The 21,446-nt window shown below is 46.5% G+C and overlaps 1 protein-coding gene across 3 annotated transcripts; it reads right to left on the reverse strand.

Annotated features, from left to right (window-relative positions):
* On the reverse strand, window positions 1-21,427 carry MRPL37 (mitochondrial ribosomal protein L37). Of its 3 annotated transcripts, XM_060139979.1 has the most exons (8): window positions 21,015-21,427; window positions 17,674-17,857; window positions 17,464-17,579; window positions 7,870-8,055; window positions 7,248-7,307; window positions 5,375-5,532; window positions 2,099-2,302; window positions 1-222 (listed from the first exon to the last, which is right to left on the reverse strand). In XM_060139979.1, exons 1-8 carry the CDS (start codon window positions 21,358-21,360, stop codon window positions 145-147), a joined length of 1,332 nt encoding a protein of 443 aa, XP_059995962.1. In that variant the 5' UTR covers window positions 21,361-21,427; the 3' UTR covers window positions 1-144. The 3 variants fall into 3 exon arrangements, with proteins under 3 accessions (XP_059995962.1, XP_059995963.1, XP_059995964.1); XM_060139980.1 differs by lacking the exon at window positions 7,248-7,307 and having other exon boundaries at window positions 21,015-21,425; XM_060139981.1 differs by lacking the exons at window positions 7,248-7,307; window positions 7,870-8,055 and having other exon boundaries at window positions 21,015-21,426.
* Window positions 21,428-21,446: the final 19 nt, after the last annotated feature.

Below are 21,446 nucleotides of genomic sequence, written 5' to 3' on the forward strand. Positions count from 1 at the left end.
TGCACCAGAAGGCTCTTTATTGTCAGTGAGACCACCAGCCAGAGGAGCACTGGGCTCCGAGCAGGCCCCAGGCACCACCCAGGCCCCAGGACCCTCAGGGGGAGAGGGGCACAGGGAGCTCCAGGCCTCAGAACGGTCCTTGGCTCACACAGCACCGTGCAAATACAGAGCTAAAAACTTCCTGAATGTCTCTGGCTGGAAACCAGTCGGCCCAACAGGTTCCTGGAAAGAACACAGCCCATTAGGATCCTGCTACTAGGTTTAATGGCAGCAATTAAAACAAAGGTAGGTTTCATGCAAATCCTAAGTGCCTGGATAATAACTGTTTCTTTCTCTCACGACCAAGGAGGAGCGCTGGGGAGCTGGTGCCAAGAGATGCCGGGGGTGCTGGACTAGCGAGGAGGATACGAAGCATCCCAGAACCTTTCAGCCAAATCGTCTGTTGACATTGCCCTGATCCCTAATCCTGCTCACCTCAACCACCACAAACAAATGTTCTGTTGCCCCTTTTAACTGCCAGGGACAATAATCCCTCACTTCTTCCACACACATTTATCAGGCACCTTCTCTGTATCAGAGCTGTGCCCAGTGCTGGAAACCCAATAATGACTTGAATCTGGCTCCCACCTTCAAGGAGCTTCCAGCCAGGTTTGCAATAGTGATAATACAAGGTGATGGGCCTCATAATAGAAGTAGGAAAAAGATGCTAAGAAAACAGGGGAGAAAATAACTAACACATTGACTTCCATACATGGAAGAGAGCATGTATGAATGAGTCTTAAAGGGCAAGTACAACAGAATGGGCCAGAAAGAAAAAAGGAGACTTCAAAGAGGCCAGTATATGCACTGGTCCGGAGGCACAAATGAAGGTGGGAAGAGCTAGGGTGAGGCTGGAGCCCAGGGTCCGTGATGGTGGAGGTGGGGTGGGTGCGGGAAGAGACAGGTAAGGAGGAGTCACGTGACCACACCAGCACAGGCCTGGCACTAAGCCACTATTTTGGAAGGAAGAGGCTGAAAGAAGAGGACCTGAAGACGTGAAGGGGAGAGGGAGAGCACAACTAAGAGCAGAGGGACGCGGAGGAGGCTGGTGTGGCCGCACAGGTGAGGGACAATGAATGGTGTCTGGGGCCAAAGAGAAGGGACCAGACCAGTAGGCATTTCAAGGGTAGACAATACTGACAGACACTGGAGAACTCATCATTCCACTAACATACAGATAATGTTCAAAGGCTCAACAACTACATTTCAACAAATCTACTGAGGCCCTGTGTGGGACATGGCTCGTCAGCCACAGATCCAGCAGCACCCCACTCTGTTCTGTCTCATCCCCCAGTCCTGTTTTGTCTCTTCAGAGTGCTTATCACTGCCTGATACTACATTATGATTCTATTTAGATACTGCCACTGCCCACTACACAGAACACAGGCCTGCCCTGTGTCAGCTGAGCACTGAAGGTGCAGCAGTGAGCGACAACGCCATGGAGGAATGAAATGAACGCATCATTCATGGACTCAGCCTTTGAGGAAATCAGTGCTCGGTTTAGCAGAGGAGAAGAACACATAAACAGATAACTATAGAACAGCAGCGTGACTGCGCTGTGATTGGGGGGACCCAGGGGCTATGGGAACCCACCCAAGGTACTTAAGCAAGGCTGGGATTGGGATGGTGGGTCTTTATGCTAAACCTGGAATGACAATTAGAGGACAAGCAGATGACAGAGAAATGGGGGAGGTTGGGTGGGGGAGAGGGAGGAGGGAGCAAGAAGGAAGCAGCCTCCTCTGTAAAGGGAACAGCACCTACTGGGATCCTGAGCTACTCAGGCAGCGGCGCGTACCGGACAGCTACAAGGAGCTGGGCGTGGTGGGCACTGGGGAGCACGGGAGGTGAGGTGAAGAGCGGGCTGGGGCCCAGGGTGGAAGGCACTGTTTTAGGTAATGGGCAGGGCTGAAGTATCCCTCCAGGCAGAGGTCCTGAGCATGAAGACCCTAAAGCCGGGGCCCCACTCACAAGCATCCCGTCAACCCCAAGCCAGGCTCACTCTGGGGAGGGTGAGTCCTGGCCCTGGGCCCATCACCAGGCCAGAGGCGGCTGGACTTACCACAACTGCCTTCCTTCTGACCACCGGGAGACACCAAAAATGCTCATAGAGGAGCTGATCCGAGTCTATCCAGACTAGATTCTTGACACCCTCATCAGAGGCCAGATCTGTGGTGTTCAGCTGTAGCACCAGGAACTGGAAGACACGTCCATCAGTGCCCACACTTTGCACGACTACTGGCTGCTCCAAAACCTTAGTGTCGTCCTAAGAGGAAAAGAGAACAAGTAAATCAAATCAGAAATGGTGGGGTGAAAGGAGCAGCACAAACCAGGCAATTTCTAGTTCTGGTCTTTGAAATAAACCCACCCCTCTTTAGTGGTTCCCCCGCAGGACACTGAAAAGAGAATGCGGAGTTGAGGGCGCTGTCCAGGGCCAGGCCTTCTCGCCCGCACCCAGCCTGGCTCTGCCTGGCCTCAGATGCCTCGTGGCCCCGGGGTACCTGCTCTTCAACTTGAGCACATTAAAGTACTAATTCCTGCCACTGAGAGGTGATTGCCAGGCAAGCTGCACAGAAGGATGAGCTGGGAGGTTAATGACGGCGAACCCCTCAAACTCATGGCCGTAACCTGATGGTGACAACAGTGACGTCTATCAAATGTTAACCTGGAGGGTCAATTCATATAATATATATAATCTCATTCAGTTCTCACTCCATTTGACAGTTGAGGAAACAGACTGGGTGAGGCAGTGACTCATCTGAAGTCACAATGATGTGTGGCATCAGCACCTACAATGGCTAGTGCTAGACCAGTCACACTTTCCATCTGCCTTACTCTACTCCTCAGCGCTGGGCATCTGGAATGCCCTAAGCCCACTGGCAGGCACCTCACCTGAGCTTCAGCCCCTCAGTGCAACTCTGAGTATGTGTCAGATTCCTGAGTGTCTACTCCAGCTGTGTCGGCCCCAGGATTCCACCAGTCAACACATTTGCTGATCACCTCTTTCAATTAGTGCCACTTGGTAACAGTAATACTACTAGCAACCATTTACTGAAGGCCTCTCATGTGCCAGGTATCACACCAGTTTTATATGAAGTCACCTCTAATCTCAAAAATCCAGTGGTATATACCCACTTAACAGATGAGGAAACTGAGGTTCAGAGAGGTGGTATAATTTGCTCAAGGTTACCCAGGATCAGACCCCAGGCTATTAAATCACTTGGAATCTTACTGTTCTGGTCTACACCTAGTGTCCCATTGTATCTGATAGTAGCTCCTCTGCCATTCTCAAAAGTATACCAGTCTGGATGACAAATCGTATGTTCACCCTACTGAGCCTGCAGGAATCCAGTTTGGTGACTGCTATCCACTGGACAAAGATTCAATAGGCAGGCCCCATGAAGCAAAGCATCCTTGATTCAAAGATGCTGCCTACATTCATTGCTCCAGGGCTGAATCTGACATTAGGAATAGCTAATGTCAGACCTCAGTGTAGGCCACACTGGGACTGTTGGCCTTAGAAATACCTGTTTTTAGCTGCATGAGAAATAAAAAAGAAAAGTACCTCTAAGTGTTAGCTGAGAATTCTGTATTGACTCTTATCTCCCTCTACAGATCAATAAAACTGCAGGTAGTACATAAATTTCTCAGCAATTTTACCTTTTACACAGAGGCTCTTCCCGTAATTGCTCAACTTCACATCCCCAGGAATAATTTGTGCCTGGAGGGGTTGGGGGAGGCCTCCTCTCCTACCCAACTGGGTGGCAATTAGTGACAGCAGTGCTACCCATGCTCTGCTGGCACAGAAGCTACAATGAGCCTGCAGGCCTGGAACCTGGCATGTGACTATCTCTGCCTCCCTACCCTTGCCCAGAGTCAGGAGGCAGCATGTCCTCTGAGGCTGGAGAGATCAGGGCTCCAATGCTTGCTTCCCTACTCATTAGCTGTGGGATCCTGGGCAAGTTACCAAACCTTCCAGAGCCTTCAGAAAGTATGTCAGAGAATGGGAATTAAGATAACCTCCCAAAGACTGGAAAGACACAAGAAGGTCACATAAAGATGTGAGAGCTGCTAATCTCTTAGCTGTGTGACCTTGGGGAAGTTACTGAGCCTCCCTGAGCTTCAGTTTCTTCATCTCTAAAATGAAGCTAATAGTATCTGCCACGGGGTGGGGGGTTGCTACAAGGATTAAATAATGGTTCTCAAATTTTAGTGGAGTGGTTTTCAAATCTGAGCTTGTACCAGCATCACCTGGAGGGCTTGTTAAAAGAGACTGCCAGGCCCCACCCCCAGAGCTTCTGATGCAGGATGTCTGGGATGGGTCTGAGAAGCTGCATTTCCAGCAAGTCCCCAGATGATGTTCATGCTGCTAACCCACGACCATATTTTGAGAACCACTGCTGTAAAGAGCCCTAACTAAATGTTTGGCACGTAGCAGATGCTCAACACAGGCAAGGTCCATACTACTCTCTATCCCATTAGGCTAACCACACTGTACCAACCCCACTGAGACCAAGTAAGATGGGAAACAGAACATTCTGAAGTTCCTCACTCCTCCAGGAGGGCCTTAGGCTCTAACCAATACCTGGGAGCCCGACAGCAGCCCTCAGCATCATCCCTCCCCTCTCGCCCCACAACACACACACAAAAAGCCAGGGATCTGGTGTCCCAGGCCTGCTTGGGGACTCCCATACTGTCATCCCCTTCCTGGAGGCCTTTGCTCCCCTGCCAGGCTTTCCTCCAATCATGGGACAGCACTGTGTGACAACCACTCAGCCTGCATTCTATAACATCTAGGTCCCTGAGACCCCCTCTTAGAATCAAAGGGCTACCATCCAAGTGGTATCTTGGGTCCTCAGAACCTGTCCTGAGTGGGCAGGCAGGGCTATCTCCTGCTTCACTTCCTCCTGCCTGCCCGATGGAGCCTTGTGCTCTGGGCTCCAACAGTACAGAACAGAGGCAGTGTGCTGGAGCAGACAGCTGAAGCCTTAGGAGTTGGGTCTACCTAGTCCCAATCCTTTCTCCACCACTTACTGCTGTGTAATTCTGGACAAGCCTCCCTGGGATTCAGAGGCATAATCTGAAAAATGGAGATCGCAATGAAACTTTGTGGGTTATTGTGATACAAAAAATGAGGCATCTTATGTTAAAGACAAGCACATCGTAGGCCCCCAGCAGATGGCAGCTCATCTCTGTAGGGTGAGTGGAAGTGCCTCTCCCTAAAACTCGTCAGTCAAGCAAAAAAATAAATCCCTCCATTCCCCCTTTCCTTTGAGTAGTGTAAGGCAGGAAACCAACACAATGTAAGGCAGCTCGGTGGTCTTTTTCACATACGTACCCCATAGAGGAGCCGAGCCTGAGCCAGGGCATTGCCAAAGGCAAACAGGATCATCTTGGCCCGCAGCTGATCTGGTTGAAAGCGGTGTGGTCGTAAATTGGCTGACTCCAGCAAATACAAGGTATGGGGATATGGGTAAGGATAACCCTCCCGGAATCCTGCAAGACATGCCATCATGTGGAGGGGTAGAAAAGATTAATCAGCCTGCCCCAAAGCCTCAGGAAAGTCACCCGACCTCAGCTTAGTGCCAGGCACGACAGAGACTCAGTAGAGGTAGATATTATCACTATAGCTCAGGGGCGGGCAAACGTCAACCTGCCGGCCTAATCTGGCCCGTTTTTGAAAATAAAATTTTTACTGGAGCACACCCACACCCACTCATTTACATATGTCTATTACGTAGCTGTGACAGAGACCATACGTGGCTTGCAAAACCTAAAATACCATTTGGTTCTTTACAGAAAATGTTTGCCAACCTGTTCCAGGTGATTCTTGCAGGCTAGCTCTAACTCCACCCCTTTCTCGCTCATTCAAGCACACAGATGACAGTGATATTAGAAGGATAACCTGAAATCTATGGTAATTATTTTTTTAAAAAGCACATCACTTGCAAAATTCAATACTTGATTATTAGTAACAAATGACTTGCCTCATACCTCACAACACTATGCTGAGCATCAAAGTTCAGCACTTGTTCATCTCACCCACAACCCTGCCAGGTCACCACTGCTTCCCCTACATGGCCATGAGCAAACCCTCGGAGGCTGGGGGCTTCTAGAATGACTGACCTGGATTAGCGAAAGTGGGTGAAACAGAGGCAGAAAGAGGCTGGGAAAGTGTGGGCTCTGAAAATCCCAGAGGAGAGCACTACTTAAGAAAAAGAGACATGACTTTCCTGTCTGCCTCAGTTCCTCCGCACGTGTGAGTACCCAACACTCAGCACTCACTCTCTGCCAAGCTCTAACACAGGAACCAGGAACAGAGCCCACGTGGTGCCTGCACTGCCTTTGAGGGGCTCACCAAGTCTAGAGGGGAGACAGACAGGAAAACTGATCACATCCACACAGAGGGACATGTCAAGACACGAGGGAAGCCAGGGGGCTGTGTGAGGACAGACGAAAGGCCCCGGACCAGACTGCGAGGTTGCAGAGCATTTCTGGGAAGAAGTGAGTCCTAAGATGAATTGTGACAGATGAGTAGTCATTAAACGAAGACAAAAAGAGGTGAATGGTCAAAAGTGCAGGCAGAGGGAAAAGGAAGTGCCAAAGAATGGTGGTGAGAAAAGCCACAGTTGGAATACAGGGAGCTTGTGGGGGAGGAGACAAAGATGAGGCTGGAGAGAGGCACAGAGGTCAGATGTGAAGGCCTTCATGTGATAAGCTAAGGAGTTCAAACTTTATCCAACAGGCAATGGGGAGGTGGGCATGGAGAGCAACGGAATTAAATCTGTGTTCTATAAAGACTACTCTGGGGCTTCCCTGGTGGCACAGTGGTTGAGAATCCGCCTGCCAATGCAGGGGAGACACGGGTTCGATCCCTGGTCCGGGAAGATCCCACATGCCACGGAGCAACTAAGCCCGTGAGCCACAACTACTGAGCCTGCGCTCTAGAGCCTGCAAGCCACAACTACTGAGCCTGTGTGCCACAACTACTGAAGCCCACACGCCCTAGTGCCCGTGCTCTGCAACAAGAGAAGCCACTGCAACGAAGAGCAGCCCCCACTCTCCACAACTAGAGAAAGCCCGCGTGCAGCAACGAAGACTCAATGCAGCCAAAAATAAATAAATAAATTTATAAAACAAACAAACAAAAGGCTACTCTGGAACTGTGAACTAGAGGGACCAGAGAGGAAAACAGCCTGGGTCAGACTAACCTGTCGAGAGGTTGTGGTAACAGGCTGGATGAGAGACAGTAGGGACTGACTGAGGTGTAGCTGTGGAAATGGAGAGAGGTTAAGGAGAAAGGTGCTACCTTAATGACTGAGTGGATGGCAGGAACTGCAGGCCTGCGCAGCCTGACTCCCTAGTTTCTGTCTTGGCTCACTGGGGAGGTGGTGGTGCTTTGTTTGACAGAGGTGGGATGAAGAGCCCCATTCAAGGACTGTGGGGCTTCCTCCATCCTAGCAGGAGGTTGGCAGAGTTTACAGGGTACACAGAGAGGGGGTGTCTTTCAAGGGAACTATGAATAAAGGACACACCTGATGCCTGGTCAAAAGCCCCTCAAGCTACCCATTACAACTGATGTAACAGAATTACTTCTCAGGGGTCAAAAGTAAAGTCAGCCTTTGAGCCAATCCAAACCTCCCTGAGTCTCAGTTTCCTTGCCTATAAAATGGGGTTTACTGGTACCTATCTCACAGGGCTGCTACACGGCTCTTAGGAGAAAATGCACATGAGGTGCCTAGCAGATACTAAGTACTCAGTGTTTCCTTTCTCTTTGGAGAAAGCTTGTCCCTCATCTGCACACTGCCTAAAGTCAAAGGCTTTGATACTTACCTGTGTCATCGTTCACATCATAAACATTGCATTCCTGAAGACCCACAGTGGGAGATATGGGATAGAAGGTCTCAAGAACATGATTCTTAGTAGCTTCTACTTCCTCTTGGGAGGCTATGGGGGGCAGAGGATCCTTGGCATTCAGTTGGGCTCCACTGGAACCATGGACCTGAATAAGAGTAGACTCTAAAGGGGGAGAAAAACGATTAGTCTAACCTGGTCTAAAGCCTTAGCTAGGCAAAGTCTAAAGCTTTCATCCTGCCATGCTCCTCAAGTCTTTCACAGCTTTACTATCTGATCTGCCTCATCACAGAAAACAGAACTTTGGAAATTCATCCTTGCGCTTATCATGTAAGCAGGTGAGCCTCCTTCACTTGATGTCTGGGTGCCATCCTCTGCCTCTGCCTCTGCTGGGCCTTGGAGTAGACAAGGAAACATCAGATCCAAAGGACTGAGTGGCCTGGCTGAAGTCACAGAACAAGCATGTAACAGGACTGGAGTTGAAATGAAGGTCACATCATTCCTAATCTAGTGATCTTCATTCTAAAGAATAGAAGGGGACATGAGAACAAGATGGTGGAGGAGAAGGACCTGAGCTCACCTCCTCTCACAAAAACACCAAAACAACTAACTGTTGGGCTTCCCTGGGGGCGCAGTGGTTGAGAGTCCGCCTGCCGGTGCAGGGGACACGGGTTCGTGCCCCGGTCCGGGAGGATCCCACATGCCGCGGGGCGGCTGGGCCCGTGAGCCATGGCCACTGAGCCTGCGCGTCCGGAGTGTGTGCTCCACAACGAGAGAGGCCGCAACAGTGAGAGGCCCGCGTACCACACACACACACACACAAAACAAACAACTAACTGCTGAACAACCATCGACAAAAAAGGACTGGAACCTACCAAAAAAGATATTCTACTTCTAAAGACAAAGAAGAAGCCACAACAAGATGGTTGGAGGGGTGCATTCGAAATACAATTAAATCCCACATCCACTGAGTGGGCAACTCACAGACTGGAAAATAATTACATCACAGAGGTTCTCCCACAGGAGTGAGAGTTCTGAGCCCCACAAAAGGCTCTTCAGTCTGGGGGTCTGGCATCAGGAGGAGGAATCCCCAGAGCATTTGGCTTTGAAGGGCAGTGGGGCTTGATTGCAGGAACTCGACAGGACTGGGAGAAAAAGAAATGCCACTCTTGGAAGGCGGACACAGGGTCTTGTGTGCACCAGGACCCAGGGGAAAAAGCACTGACCTCATAGGAGCCTGGGCCAGACCTACCTGCTGATCTTGGAGGGTCTCCTGGGGAAGTGGGGGGAGGGGGGCGGGGGGCAGCTGTGGCTCACAGCGGGGTCAAGGACACTGGTGGCAGAGGTACTGGAGAGTACTCATTGGCGTGAACTGTCCTGGAGGCCACCATTTTGATGCCAAGACCTGACCCCACCCAACAGCCCACAGGCTCCAGGACAGGGATGGCTCCAGTCAAACAACCAACAGGGCGGGAACACAGCCCCGCCCATCAGCACACAGGCTGCTTAAAGTCTTCCTCAGCCCACAGCCCCCTCTAAACACACCCTTGACACAGCCCTGCCCGCCAGAGGGACAAGACCCAGCGACACCCACTAGTGGGCGAGCACCAGTCCCTCCCACGAGGAAGCCTGCACAAGCCGACATGTAAGAATGGATACTATAAAACTCTTAGAGGAAAACACAGGTAGAACACTCTGACATAAATTGCAGCAATATCTTTTTTGATCCACCTCCCAGAGTAATGAAAATAAAAACAAAACAAACAAATTGGAAACTAATCGAACTTAAAAGCTTTTGCACAGTAAAGGAAACCATAAACAAAGCAAAAAAACAACACACAGAATGGGAAAAAGTATTTGCAAACGATGCGACTGGCAAGGGATTAATCTCCAAAATATACAAACAGCTCATGCAGCTCAATATCGAAAAAAAAACCCAATCAAAAATGGGAAGATCTAAATAGACATTTCTCCAAAGAAGACATACAGATGGCCAAAAAGCACATGAAAAGATACTCAACATCACTAATTATTAGAGAAATGCAAATCAAAACTATTAAGAGGTATTAAGAGGTATTAAGAGGTATCACCTCACGCCAGTCAGAATGGCCATCATCAAAGTCTACAAACAGGGACTTCACACAGTGGTTGCAGAGTGGTGGCACAGTGGTTGAGAGTCTGCCCACCAATGCAGGGGACACGGGTTTGAACCCTGGTCTGGGAGGACCCCACATGCCACGGAGCAACTGAACCCATGCGCCACAGCTGCTGAGCCTGCGCTCTGCAGCCCACGAGCCACAGCTACTGAGCCCGTGTGTCACAAGTGCTCAGGCTCACAGTCCTGGAGGCCGTGCTCGGCAACAGGAGAGGCCACTGCAATGAGAGGCCCGTGCACCGTAGTGAAGAGTAGCCCCCGCTTGCCACAACTAGAGGGAGCCCGCGCACAGCAGTGAGGGCCCAATGCAGCCAAAAATAAATAATAAATACAATAAGTAAATTAAAAAAACAGTCTACAAACAATAAATGCTGGAGAGGGTGTGGAGAAAACGGAATCCTCCTACACTGTTTATGGGAATGTAACTTGGTACAGCCACTATGGAGAAGAGTATGGAGGTTCCTTAAAAAACTAAAAATAGAGCTACTACCATATGATCCAGCAATCCCACTCCTGGGTATATATCCAGAGAAAATCATACTTCGAAAAGATACACGCACCCCAGTGTTCACTGCAGCACTATTTACAACAGCCAAGACATGGAAGCAACCTAAATATCCATCAACAGAGGAATGGATAAAAAAGATACATATATACAATGGAATAATGGTACATATATACAATGGAATATTACTCAGCCATAAAAAAGAATGAAATAATGCCATTTGCGCAAGATGGATGGGCCTAGAGATTATCATACTAAGTGAAGTAAGTCAGAGAAAGACAAGTATCATATGATATCACTTATATGTGGAATCTAAAAAAATGACACAAATGAACTTATTTACAAAACAGAAACAGACTCACAGACTTAGAAACAAACTAATGGTTACCAAAGGGGAAAGGTGGGGGGTAGGGATAAATTAGGTGGTTGGAATTAACATATACACACTACTATATATAAAACAGATAATCAGGGGCTTCCCTGGTGGTGCAGTGGTTGAGAATCTGCCTGCCAGTGCAGGGGACACAGGCTTGAGCCCTGGTCCGGGAAGATCCCACATGCCGCGGAGCAACTAAGCCCGTGTGCCACAACTACTGAGCCTGTGCGTCTGGAGCCTGTGCTCCACAACAAGAGAGGCTGCAACAGTGAGAGGCCTGCGCACCACGATGAAGAGTGGCCCCCGGTCGCCGCAACTAGAGAAAGTCCTCGCACAGAAACGAAGACCTAACACAGCCAAAAATAAATAAATAAATAAATAAAAAAGACCTCACCTCAATCATCACCTCTGCTAGGAAGCCTCCCTCAATTCTTTCCATAAAAGAAAAAAAGAAAAACAGATAATCAACAAGGACCTACTGCAATAACGTATATGGGAAAAGAATCTGAATAGATACATGTATAACTAAATCACTTTGATACACACCTGAAACTAACACACCACTGTAAGTCAACTATACTGCAATATAAAATTAAAAATTTTTAAAAAAAGGATTAGTTAAGAATAGTTTTTATCCTAAAAGAAAAAAAACATTTGTTAAGGTGTTAATCCCGGGTTTCTTGAGAGAGGGACTGACCAATGCGCTCTTCTTCCTGTGTTCTCCTTCCAGTGAGCCTTGAGGCCTGGGGATCTCTGTGGGCTCAGAGGCTGTGGGTTCAGACCCTCCCAGGCACCTGCGTTAAGCTGGGGACGCAGAAATGAGTGAGAGTAACTCTCTGCTTTCACGGAGCTGGCTAGGGAGTACAACAAAAGTATGAACCACACTCAGAGAGAGCAGAGGTGGGGACAACGGACCTCTTCTGGGATACCTGAGAAGCTTCCTGAGGGAAGCAATGCCTTTAAACTTGCTTTTGAAAGATGGATAACAGCGGAGCTTCTCAACATTGGCACTCTTCACATTCTGGATGAGGTAATTCTTTGGTGAGGGAGGCTGTCCTATGCACTGTAGGTATTTGGCAGCATCCCTGGCCTCTACTCACTAGATGCCAATAGAACTTCCACTACCAGCCCCAGGTCTGGTTCAAGTTATGACAAACAAAAATGTCTCCAGACAATACCAAGAGGGTAAAACCACCCTTGGTTGAAAACTGCTGTGTCAGAGTTTGCCAGGCAAAGAAAAGTGAGGAAACTGTTCTACTGAAGGAGGAGTAACATGTTCCAAAGCACAGAGCATGCTGCTCCATGGCAGCGCTTAGGGAAATAAATCCAGATAACTGGAGTATGATATGGTAGGAAGGAGGGATGGAGAGAGAGAAGTACTGAAACTACAGGCTAAGGAGAAAGGCTACCAAATCCAGGAAGAGGGCCAGACTGCCCTCAACAGCTCAGAGTAAAAAAAAAAATAGAGCCAGTTAGAAAGCCTCACTTAAGTCAGATTAGCATATTTGCCACAGGGACACATAGGTATATGAGGAAATGAACTGACATCTGACTGAGCAGCAAGACTGCACGCTGTGAATGTGTCCAGATGCCCTTCACAGAGGTCCCCACAGGAGGCCAAATGCCGTCTGGAAAGACTCCCGGAGAATGGCCTCCTAGGGATTCTCCATGGGGTCAAACCTTCCTCGTGGTGCTTGGGTTTTGAGAAATACAAATCAAATACTACAAAGCGCAATGTGATGGTAACTGACCAAGGCTGATGATCCTATCTGTCTAAAAACTGGTTCGGCCATAGCAAAGATCAATAAAACTATAAGTTGGTTCTTTGAGAAGATAAACAAAATTGATAACCCTTTAGCCAGACTCATCAAGAAAAAAAGGGAGAGGACTAAAATCAATAAAATTAGAAATGAAAAAGGACAGATTACAACTGACACTGCAGAGATACAAAAGATCATAAGAGACTGCTACAAGCAACTATATGCCAATAAAATGGACAACCTGGAAGAAATGGACAAATCCTTGGAAAAGTACAACCTTCCAAGACTGAACCAGGAAGCATTAGAAAATATAAACAGACCAATCACAGGTAATGAAATTGGAACTGTAATTAAAAATCTTCCAACAAACAAAAGTCTATGACCAGATGGCTTCACAGGTGAATTCTATCAAACATTTAGAGAAGAGTTAACATCTATCCTTCTCAAACTCTTCCAAAAAATTGCAGAGAGGAACACTCCCAAATTCATTCTACGAAGCCACCATCACCCTGATACCAAAACCAGACAAAGATATCACAAAAAAAGAAAATTATAGACCAATATCACTGATGAACATAGACTCAAAAACCCTCAACAAAATACTAGAAAACAGAATCCAACAACACATTAAAAGAATCATACACCATGATCAAGTGGGGTTTATCCCAGGGATGCAAGGATTCTTCAATATACGCAAATCAATCAATGTGATACACCATATTAACAAATTAAAGAATAAAAACCATATGATCATCTCAGTAGATGCAGAAAAAGCTTTTGACAAAATTCAACACCCATTTATGATAAAAACTCTCCAGAAAGTGGGCACAGAGGGAACCTACCTCAACATAATAAGAGCCATATATGGCAAACGCACAGCAAACATCATTCTCAGTGGTAAAAAACTGAAAGCATTTCCTCTAAAATCAGGAACAAGATAAGGATGTCCACTCTAGCCACTATTATTCAACACAGTATTGGAAGTCCTAGCCACAGCAATCAGAGAAGAAAAAGAAATAAGAGGAACACAAATTGGTAAAGAAGTAAAACTGTCACTGTTTGCTGATGACATGATGCTACACATAGAAAATCCTAAAGATGCCACCAGAAAACTACTGGAACTAATCAATGAATTTGGTAAGGTTGCAGGATACAAAATTAATGCACAGAAATCTCTTGCATTCCTATACACTAACAATGAAAGATCAGAAAGAGAAATTAAGGAAATAATCCTATTTACCATCACAACAAAAAGAATAAAACACCTAGGAATAAAACCTACCTAAGGAGGCAAAAGACCTGTACTCAGAAAACTGTAAAACACTGATGAAAGAAATCAAAGATAACATAAACAGATGGAGAGATAAACCATGCTCCTGGATTGGAAGAATCAATATTGTGAAAATGACTGTACTACCCAAAGCAATCTACAGGTTCAATGCAATCCCTATCAAATTATGAATGGCATTTTTCACAGAACTAGAACAAGAAATTTTACAATCTGTATGGAAACACAAAAGACCCCAAATAGCCAAAGCAATCTTAAGAAAGAAAAACAGAGCTGGAGGAATCAGGCTCCCTGACTTCAGACTATACTACAAAGCTACAGTAATCAAGACAGTAGGGTACTGGCACAAAAACAGAAATATAGCTCAACGGAACAGGATAGAAAGCCGAGATAAACCCACGCACATATGGTCACCTTATCTTTGACAAAGGAGGCAAGAATAGACAGCCTCTTCAATAAGTGGTGCTGGGAAAAATGGATGGATACATGTAAAAGAATGAAATTAGAACACACCCTAACACCATAAACAAAAATAAACTCAAAATGGATTAAAAACCTACATGTAAGGCCAAACACTATAAATCTCTTAGAAGAAAACATAGGCAGAACACTCCATGACATATATCATAGCAAAATCCTTTTTGACCCACCTCCTAGAGCAAGGGAAATAAAAACAAAAATAAACAAATGGGACCTAATGAAACTTAAAAGCTTTTGCACAGCAAAGGAAACCATAAACAAGACAAAAAGACAACCCTCAGAATGGGAGAAAATATTTGCAAACAAAGTAACTGACAAAGGATTAATATTCAAAATATACAGCGGCTCATGCAACTCAATATCACAAAAACAAACAACCTAATCCAAAAATAGGTGGCAGACCTAAATAGACATTTCTCCAGAGGAGACATACAGATGGCCAACAAATACAAGAAAAGATGCTCAACATCACTAATCATTAGAGAAATGCAAATCAAAACCACAATGAGGTATCACCTCACACCGGTCAGAACAGCCATCATCAAAAAATCTAGAAACAATAAATGCTGAAGAGGGTGTGGAGAAAAGGGAACCCTCACACACTGTTGGTGGGAATGTAAATTGATACAGCCACTATGGAGAACAGTATGGAGGTTCCTTAGAAAACTAAAAATAGAACTACCATATGACCCAGCAATCCCACTACTGGGCATATACCCTGAGAAAACCATAATTTAAAAAGATACAGGTACCACAATGTTCACTGCAGCTCTATTTACAATAGCCAGGACATGGAAGCAACCTAAATGTGTATCAACAGGTGAATGGATAAAGAATATGTGGCACATATATACAATGGAATATTACTCAGCCATAAAAAGGAATGAAATTGAGTTATTTGTAGTGAGGTGGATGGACCTAGAATCTGTCATACAGTGAAGTAAGTCAGAAAGAGAAAAACAAATACAGCATGCTAACGCATATATATGGAATTTAAAAAAGCAGTACTGATGAACCTAGTGGCAGGGCAGGAATAAAGACACAGACATAAAAGAAGGGACTTGAGGGCACGGGTGGGGGGTAAGGGGAAGCTGGGATGAAGTGAGAGAGTATACACTACCAAATGTAAAATGGATGGCTAGTGGGAAGCTGCTGCATAGCACAAGGAGATCAACTTGATGCTTTGTGACGACCTAGAGGGACGGGATAGGGAGGGTGGGAGGGAGGCTCAAGAGGGAGGGGATATGGGGATGTATGTATACATATAGCTGATTCACTTTGTTGTACAGCAGAAACTAACACAACATTGTAAAGCATTTATACTCCAATAAAGATGTGGGGAAAAAAAACTGGTTTGGCCAACAGCACTGTCATTTAATTAGCATGTGTCCTCCCTTACTGGGTATGCAAACATCATACCCACACCTCAAGAACAGTTTTCTCAAGTATTTCCTGTTTCCTCACACATAATGTGAAAGGAAGATAAATGTGCCTGGACCTCTCCTAACCTTGGGTTTTAGGTTCTCCCCACAGACCACGCTACTGTGGTTTCCAATTCAATTCCCTCCACATCCCTCCTCCAGCAACAGCTCCAAATGGGGCAGTTTAATTAGAGGGAATACTTGATAATGGGCCAACAAGTACTCCTCTATTAATGAGGTTCACTAACTTCCTTAGTGGTGCCATTACCTCTACAAAGCTGACTCCTTGCCAGGAAGTCCATACTCAAAGGGCAAGTTGGAGAAACCTGACCAAGCAGATGTCCTGAAAACCCCAAATTACTCCACAGCTGGTTTCTCTGCTCCAGGATTCACCAAAGACAGAACTTGTGATCTCAGAACATCCCTGTCTAAAACATCTGAGGTTTGGTATTAATTCACCCGTCCCTTCAGTCAGCACCTTTTGTGTGGCATGAACTGTTAGACACTGTGGACAAAAATGAATATGACACAGTCTCTATCATCAGAAGTTCAGTTTAGTGGGGCAGACAGATGTTAAATAATCACAATATAGTAATAATGTGTGTTATGATAAAAGTAGGCATATGGACACAAGGAGCACAGAACTAACCTGTGGATTCACATGGGAAGGGGGCTTGAGCTGAGTCATGCAGACACATAGAATTTAGTCAAATGAGGAAAGAAGAAAAGAGCATTCCAGACAGAACGTACAGCACATGCAAAGGCAAAGCTTGATGCCAAAAAGCTGCAAGTGGCTAAGTGTAAACTGGGAATGGAGGTGGGAGCAGGAGAGCAGGAGATAAGACTAGAAAGACCAGGTGGTGGCCAAATCACAGAAAGCCTTGGATACCACGATAAATGGTCAAGCTATTGCGAGACAATGAAGGATTTGAAACAGGGAAGGGGACATAAGACAACCTGCACTTTAGAAAGATCATTCTAGCAGCTATGTGGAAAATGGATTTGGAAAATGAGAAAAGCATGAATGGAGTAAGAAGGCTCTTGCAGTAGAATATGAGCTTTGGAGTGCAGACTATATGTTTTATTACTTCCTTATCTTCAACATTTAGGCACTGAGAGGCACTCAACAGATATGGTTTGAATTAAGTCTTGAAAAGAAATGATTAAAAAAGAAAAAGGCTGGGGCTTCCCTGGTGGCACAGTGGTTGAGAGTCCGCCTGCCGATGCAGGGGACACGGGTTCGTGCCCCGGTCCGGGAAGATCCCACATGCCGTGGAGCGGCTAGGCCCGTGAGCCATGGCCGCTGAGCCTGCGCGTCCGGAGCCTGTGCTCCGCAACGGGAGAGGCCACAGCAGTGAGAGGCCCGCGTACCGCAAAAAAAAAAAAAAGAAAAAAGAAAAAGGCTGGGTTATGGCTAATGAAATGACACTGAGGATGTCATTTCAATGTCTGAGCCACAAAACTGGACCATGAAGGATGGGAGTGAGAATAGGTATGGCAGCAGGGAAGGGAATATAAGCTGGTGATGGGGCTAAGAGCAGAAAGACAATGAACAGACAAAGGCTTTCTGCTATACAGGAGGACCAACCTCGATTCCAGGTGGTGGATAACATGTTGTTTTGGGCACAGATCCGTCTGGCCAGAGAAGGATGCTTGAGAATCTGGGATTTACACAGCTGTATCAGACTGTCCACAATGACTGGGCTTGGAGAAAAGAAGAGACATTTGGAGATGTAAAGCAACAGGCTGACTCCAAGATCCATCAGTTGGAAACCTTACTGACTTGGGGGAGACTTACCAGTACGTCTCTCTCTTGGGGATGTCTTCAGTAGAGTGCCAGAGACGAGCGTGAAAGATCACATTCAGAACACATTCATCTTGATTCTCTATGTGGTTCCTTGGATCGTCAGCAAGGCTAAGCACTTTCTCAGGAAGGCCTTCTATTAACTTGGTCTTGGTAAGCCACAGAGCCTGCTTTACACCTTTAGAGTCATCAGTCACAAAAAACCAAAACCAAAAAAAAAAAGTCATTCAGGAAGAAATGCTTATCCCTGCCGGGTAGCATTTTGGGGAAAAAGCAGCCTTGAGAGAGAGATGGGATTTGTTCCGACATCTGAGGGGTCAGAACTAAAATAAAAAGCAGAAGCTATGAGAGCCAGATTTCAACTCAGCTTCAGGAATGACCATCTAAAGGCAGTTAACAGTTGATTGAGGCAGTGAGTACTTGCCTCAGGAGGAATTCAAACAGCCACTAAGACGGCTGAGATCATGAGGCTGAATCTTGAAGGCAAGGATTTGTTTGTTACCTGCAGAATTCAGATCCCAGATTACAGGACTACATCAATAGATGCCAACCTCTCAAAACCTAGATCCTTTCTATTAACCGACACCCTAGTCCCTGACTGGAAAAGCTCATGTCTGCCAAATATACGTCATTTAATAGATATGGGCCCAGGATTAAGTGCATACTGCTCTATCAAGGGAAAGAGCTTTTGGAAATAATGGAAATAACTTCTGGATCATGAATAACCTGAGGAGCCCTGAGTCTGGGAGCACTAGATAATCTTTCGCATCTGACTCTGAGATTCTGTAACAAGCTATTTTATAAGCAGATTTTTGTATGAAGCCCTATGAAATGTACTGCTGTATTTGTCAAAAGAATCATACTGAGGATGTTGCTCAATTTATTATGCAGGGTCCTCCCTGAGACCTTCTGAACTTCTCCCTGGCCTCTGACAGGAAGGTTGGGCTTTTCCTGAGTAGAGTACTGTTTTGTCTTTTGGACACGGTGAATTGCATAACTCACAATGTTTCTCTATACCAGGGGTCAAACTTTTTCTTAAAGGGCCAGACAGTAAATATTTTCAGCTTCTGGGCCAGTCTCTATCACAACTACTCAGCTCTGCCACTGTAGCACGAAAGCAGCCATAGGTAATAAGTAAACAGGTGTGCATGGTTTCACTATAATAAAGCTATTTATAGAAACAGGCAACTGGCCTAGTCAGCAGACCCCATCTCTGTACCATTTGTTGACTGCTAGCAAGCTGAGGGTCAACTCTGGGGCTCCCCTGGACAAGTACAACCTCACAGAATGGATTTTTTGTATTCGCTGTTTCATTTTTCCTTTGTGCTGATCCCCTCACCTATTTTTAATTTAATCTGGCTGTGCTACAAAATTTCTGTAAGATGCCCAAAATACTTTTCAGGAAAAGAAGGAGTATAAATAAACTAAAAGATCTGATTCAGAGTGCTTAGTCTCTAAAAACTAATTTAACCCCCTTACTCTCAGCAGGATGGGCTGTGGTGCAGGCTACTCATCCCAGCTGAACAAACATCACTCGACGCAGAGATGTATCTTCATTTGAAAAACTATGTCTGGGATTAAAGCAAACTTAGCACACTTTGAGGGAAACACCCTCAGACGATTTCTTCTGTGGTGATAAATGAAAGGTAATGAGACTTTTCACTTTAAGGCTCATAAGACATCAGAAACACAAATATTTAGAAATGTTAACTTCTGGATTTTGTGGTGCAGCAGAAAGAACCCTGGACTGGGGGTCAGGTAACCTGACTTTTAGTCCCAACACTGCCATTGTTCCTTAAACTTGAAAATGGATAAAATACTAAGAATTTATGGTTCACTAGTATTTGAATAATATGTAAGAGCTGCCATTTACTGAACATTACCATCTACTCTGTGCCAGGAGCTTTAACTACAAGTTGGATGGGATTTTATGGAATGGAGGATGAAACGCAAGAGACTAAGGAATTTGTTTCAAGTCCCAAACCTTGTAAGCGATGGGGCTGGGAGGAGACCCTGAGTCTGTCTATGTTAAAGCCCATGATCTCTCCATTACCCCAATCTGTTTCTCTAGCCCTGTATCTTGCAGTTTTATTACAGACTTTACAGAACCTCTCTACATATGGTGAAAGCATAGGGTATGTTTTCAGCCTAGTCAAACAAGTTAACCTTAACTTCTAAGACACAGCTAATGCATTTCATCCACATGGTAATGTTACCAGGGCCACTCAAGGGTGCCAAGTCTTGTGAGGTCCTTCACAGCACCCTGTGAGGATACTGGAAGTATTTAAAGGCCAAAAAAACAGCTTTCAGGAGTGGGTTTGAGCAGCTTAAGAGGCTAGCCAGTTGACAAGTTTTTTTCAAACCTAGGATTTATTATCTGGCTTAGTCCCCAAATCCTGCCAGGTCTCTTTCTTTCCTAATTACTTACTGGAAAATTCTGCTCCCACTTACCTGGACCATTTTGTGTTTTCAGGACCTGTCCTAACCCCACTCTGATTTAGGGACTAAGGAAGAATGAGGAGGAAAAAATGGGTTAAGAGGACTCTCAATAAACAACCCCCTCCAGGGACTCTGGAACATAATTTCCGGTACTGCCCCAGACATACAGATGGTTTTGGCTAAAGTCATTTTGACCTGTTCTTAGTGAGAGTGAAAGGGAGCAGAAGTGGACTAGATGGATTTTAGGCCCAAGATCCTTTCCCTGAAAACATCTCAGCTCTGACCGTTGACAAAGGACATTGACCTGGGAAACCAGAGGTGTAGCCCTGGCTTCACTAGTAACGCACAGTGCACCTGTGAGCAGATCACTGGCAAATCACTTCCCCTCTGTCACAATCACCAATCCTAATTGCCAATTAACTTGATTGACTAGCCTGAAATGAGGCGATAGACCTGCAGATTAAGTACCGTTTCTGTTGTCTCTTTGCACTATAATCCCCCTCCAACTAGTTCTCAAACATAGTTACATCTCCAGGGTGCAAGAGCTGGGTCAATGTGAACCACCTAGTCTAAACCACTCATTTCACAGGAAATGGAGGCTCAGGAAGCTTCAGTCACTTGCCCAAAATCACACAGAGGGTGAGGGGCAGGGCTAGGCCTAGAAACCAGATCTTTTCACTTGGCCACTAAAACTCTAATACTCCCTCACACATACTGCTCTTTACATCTCACTTAATCCTAACAATTCGCAGAATATTAAAATCAATATCGGGCCACTTTGCAGACGGAGAAACCGAGACCCACTGAGTTTCAACGTCTTGCCCAAGGCCACAGAAGGTCGGGGTCAGTGCTGGGTAGAGGACCAAGGTCCCCTCCCGCCCGTCCTGGGGCCTCACCCTCGAGGAGGCGGCAACGCTGGTGGAAGACGTAGCAGGCCTGGTCTTTGTACAGCGGGTGCTCGTGAAGCGGGGGCAAGCGGCGGAACTTCGGGGGCGTCCAGCCTGGGTTCCAGGGCGGGAAGACTGGCCGCGCCAGACCGGGCATAAAGTGCATCTTCCCCGCGTAGGTGATGGGCTCCAGTCCAGGAATCTCGTACACCCTGTCCGGGGGAGGAGGCTCGGGCTTCCGCGTGGAGCGCACGCCCCACTCGTACGCCCCGCGTCTTGGGGCCCCGCAGCTCCCAAGACCGAGCCGCCCGGGCCGAGCAAGCGCCAGCCTTGCTGACCTCGACGCCAACGCCATACCGATCCGATCTCTTCAAGACCTCCACCTGGACGCCGCCATCTTCCCGCGCTCAAGGCCTGCTGGGAACGAAAAGAGCCGAACGC

Source organism: Lagenorhynchus albirostris, chromosome 2 (genome assembly GCF_949774975.1).
Source record: "Lagenorhynchus albirostris chromosome 2, mLagAlb1.1, whole genome shotgun sequence".
NCBI lineage: Eukaryota > Metazoa > Chordata > Mammalia > Artiodactyla > Delphinidae > Lagenorhynchus > Lagenorhynchus albirostris.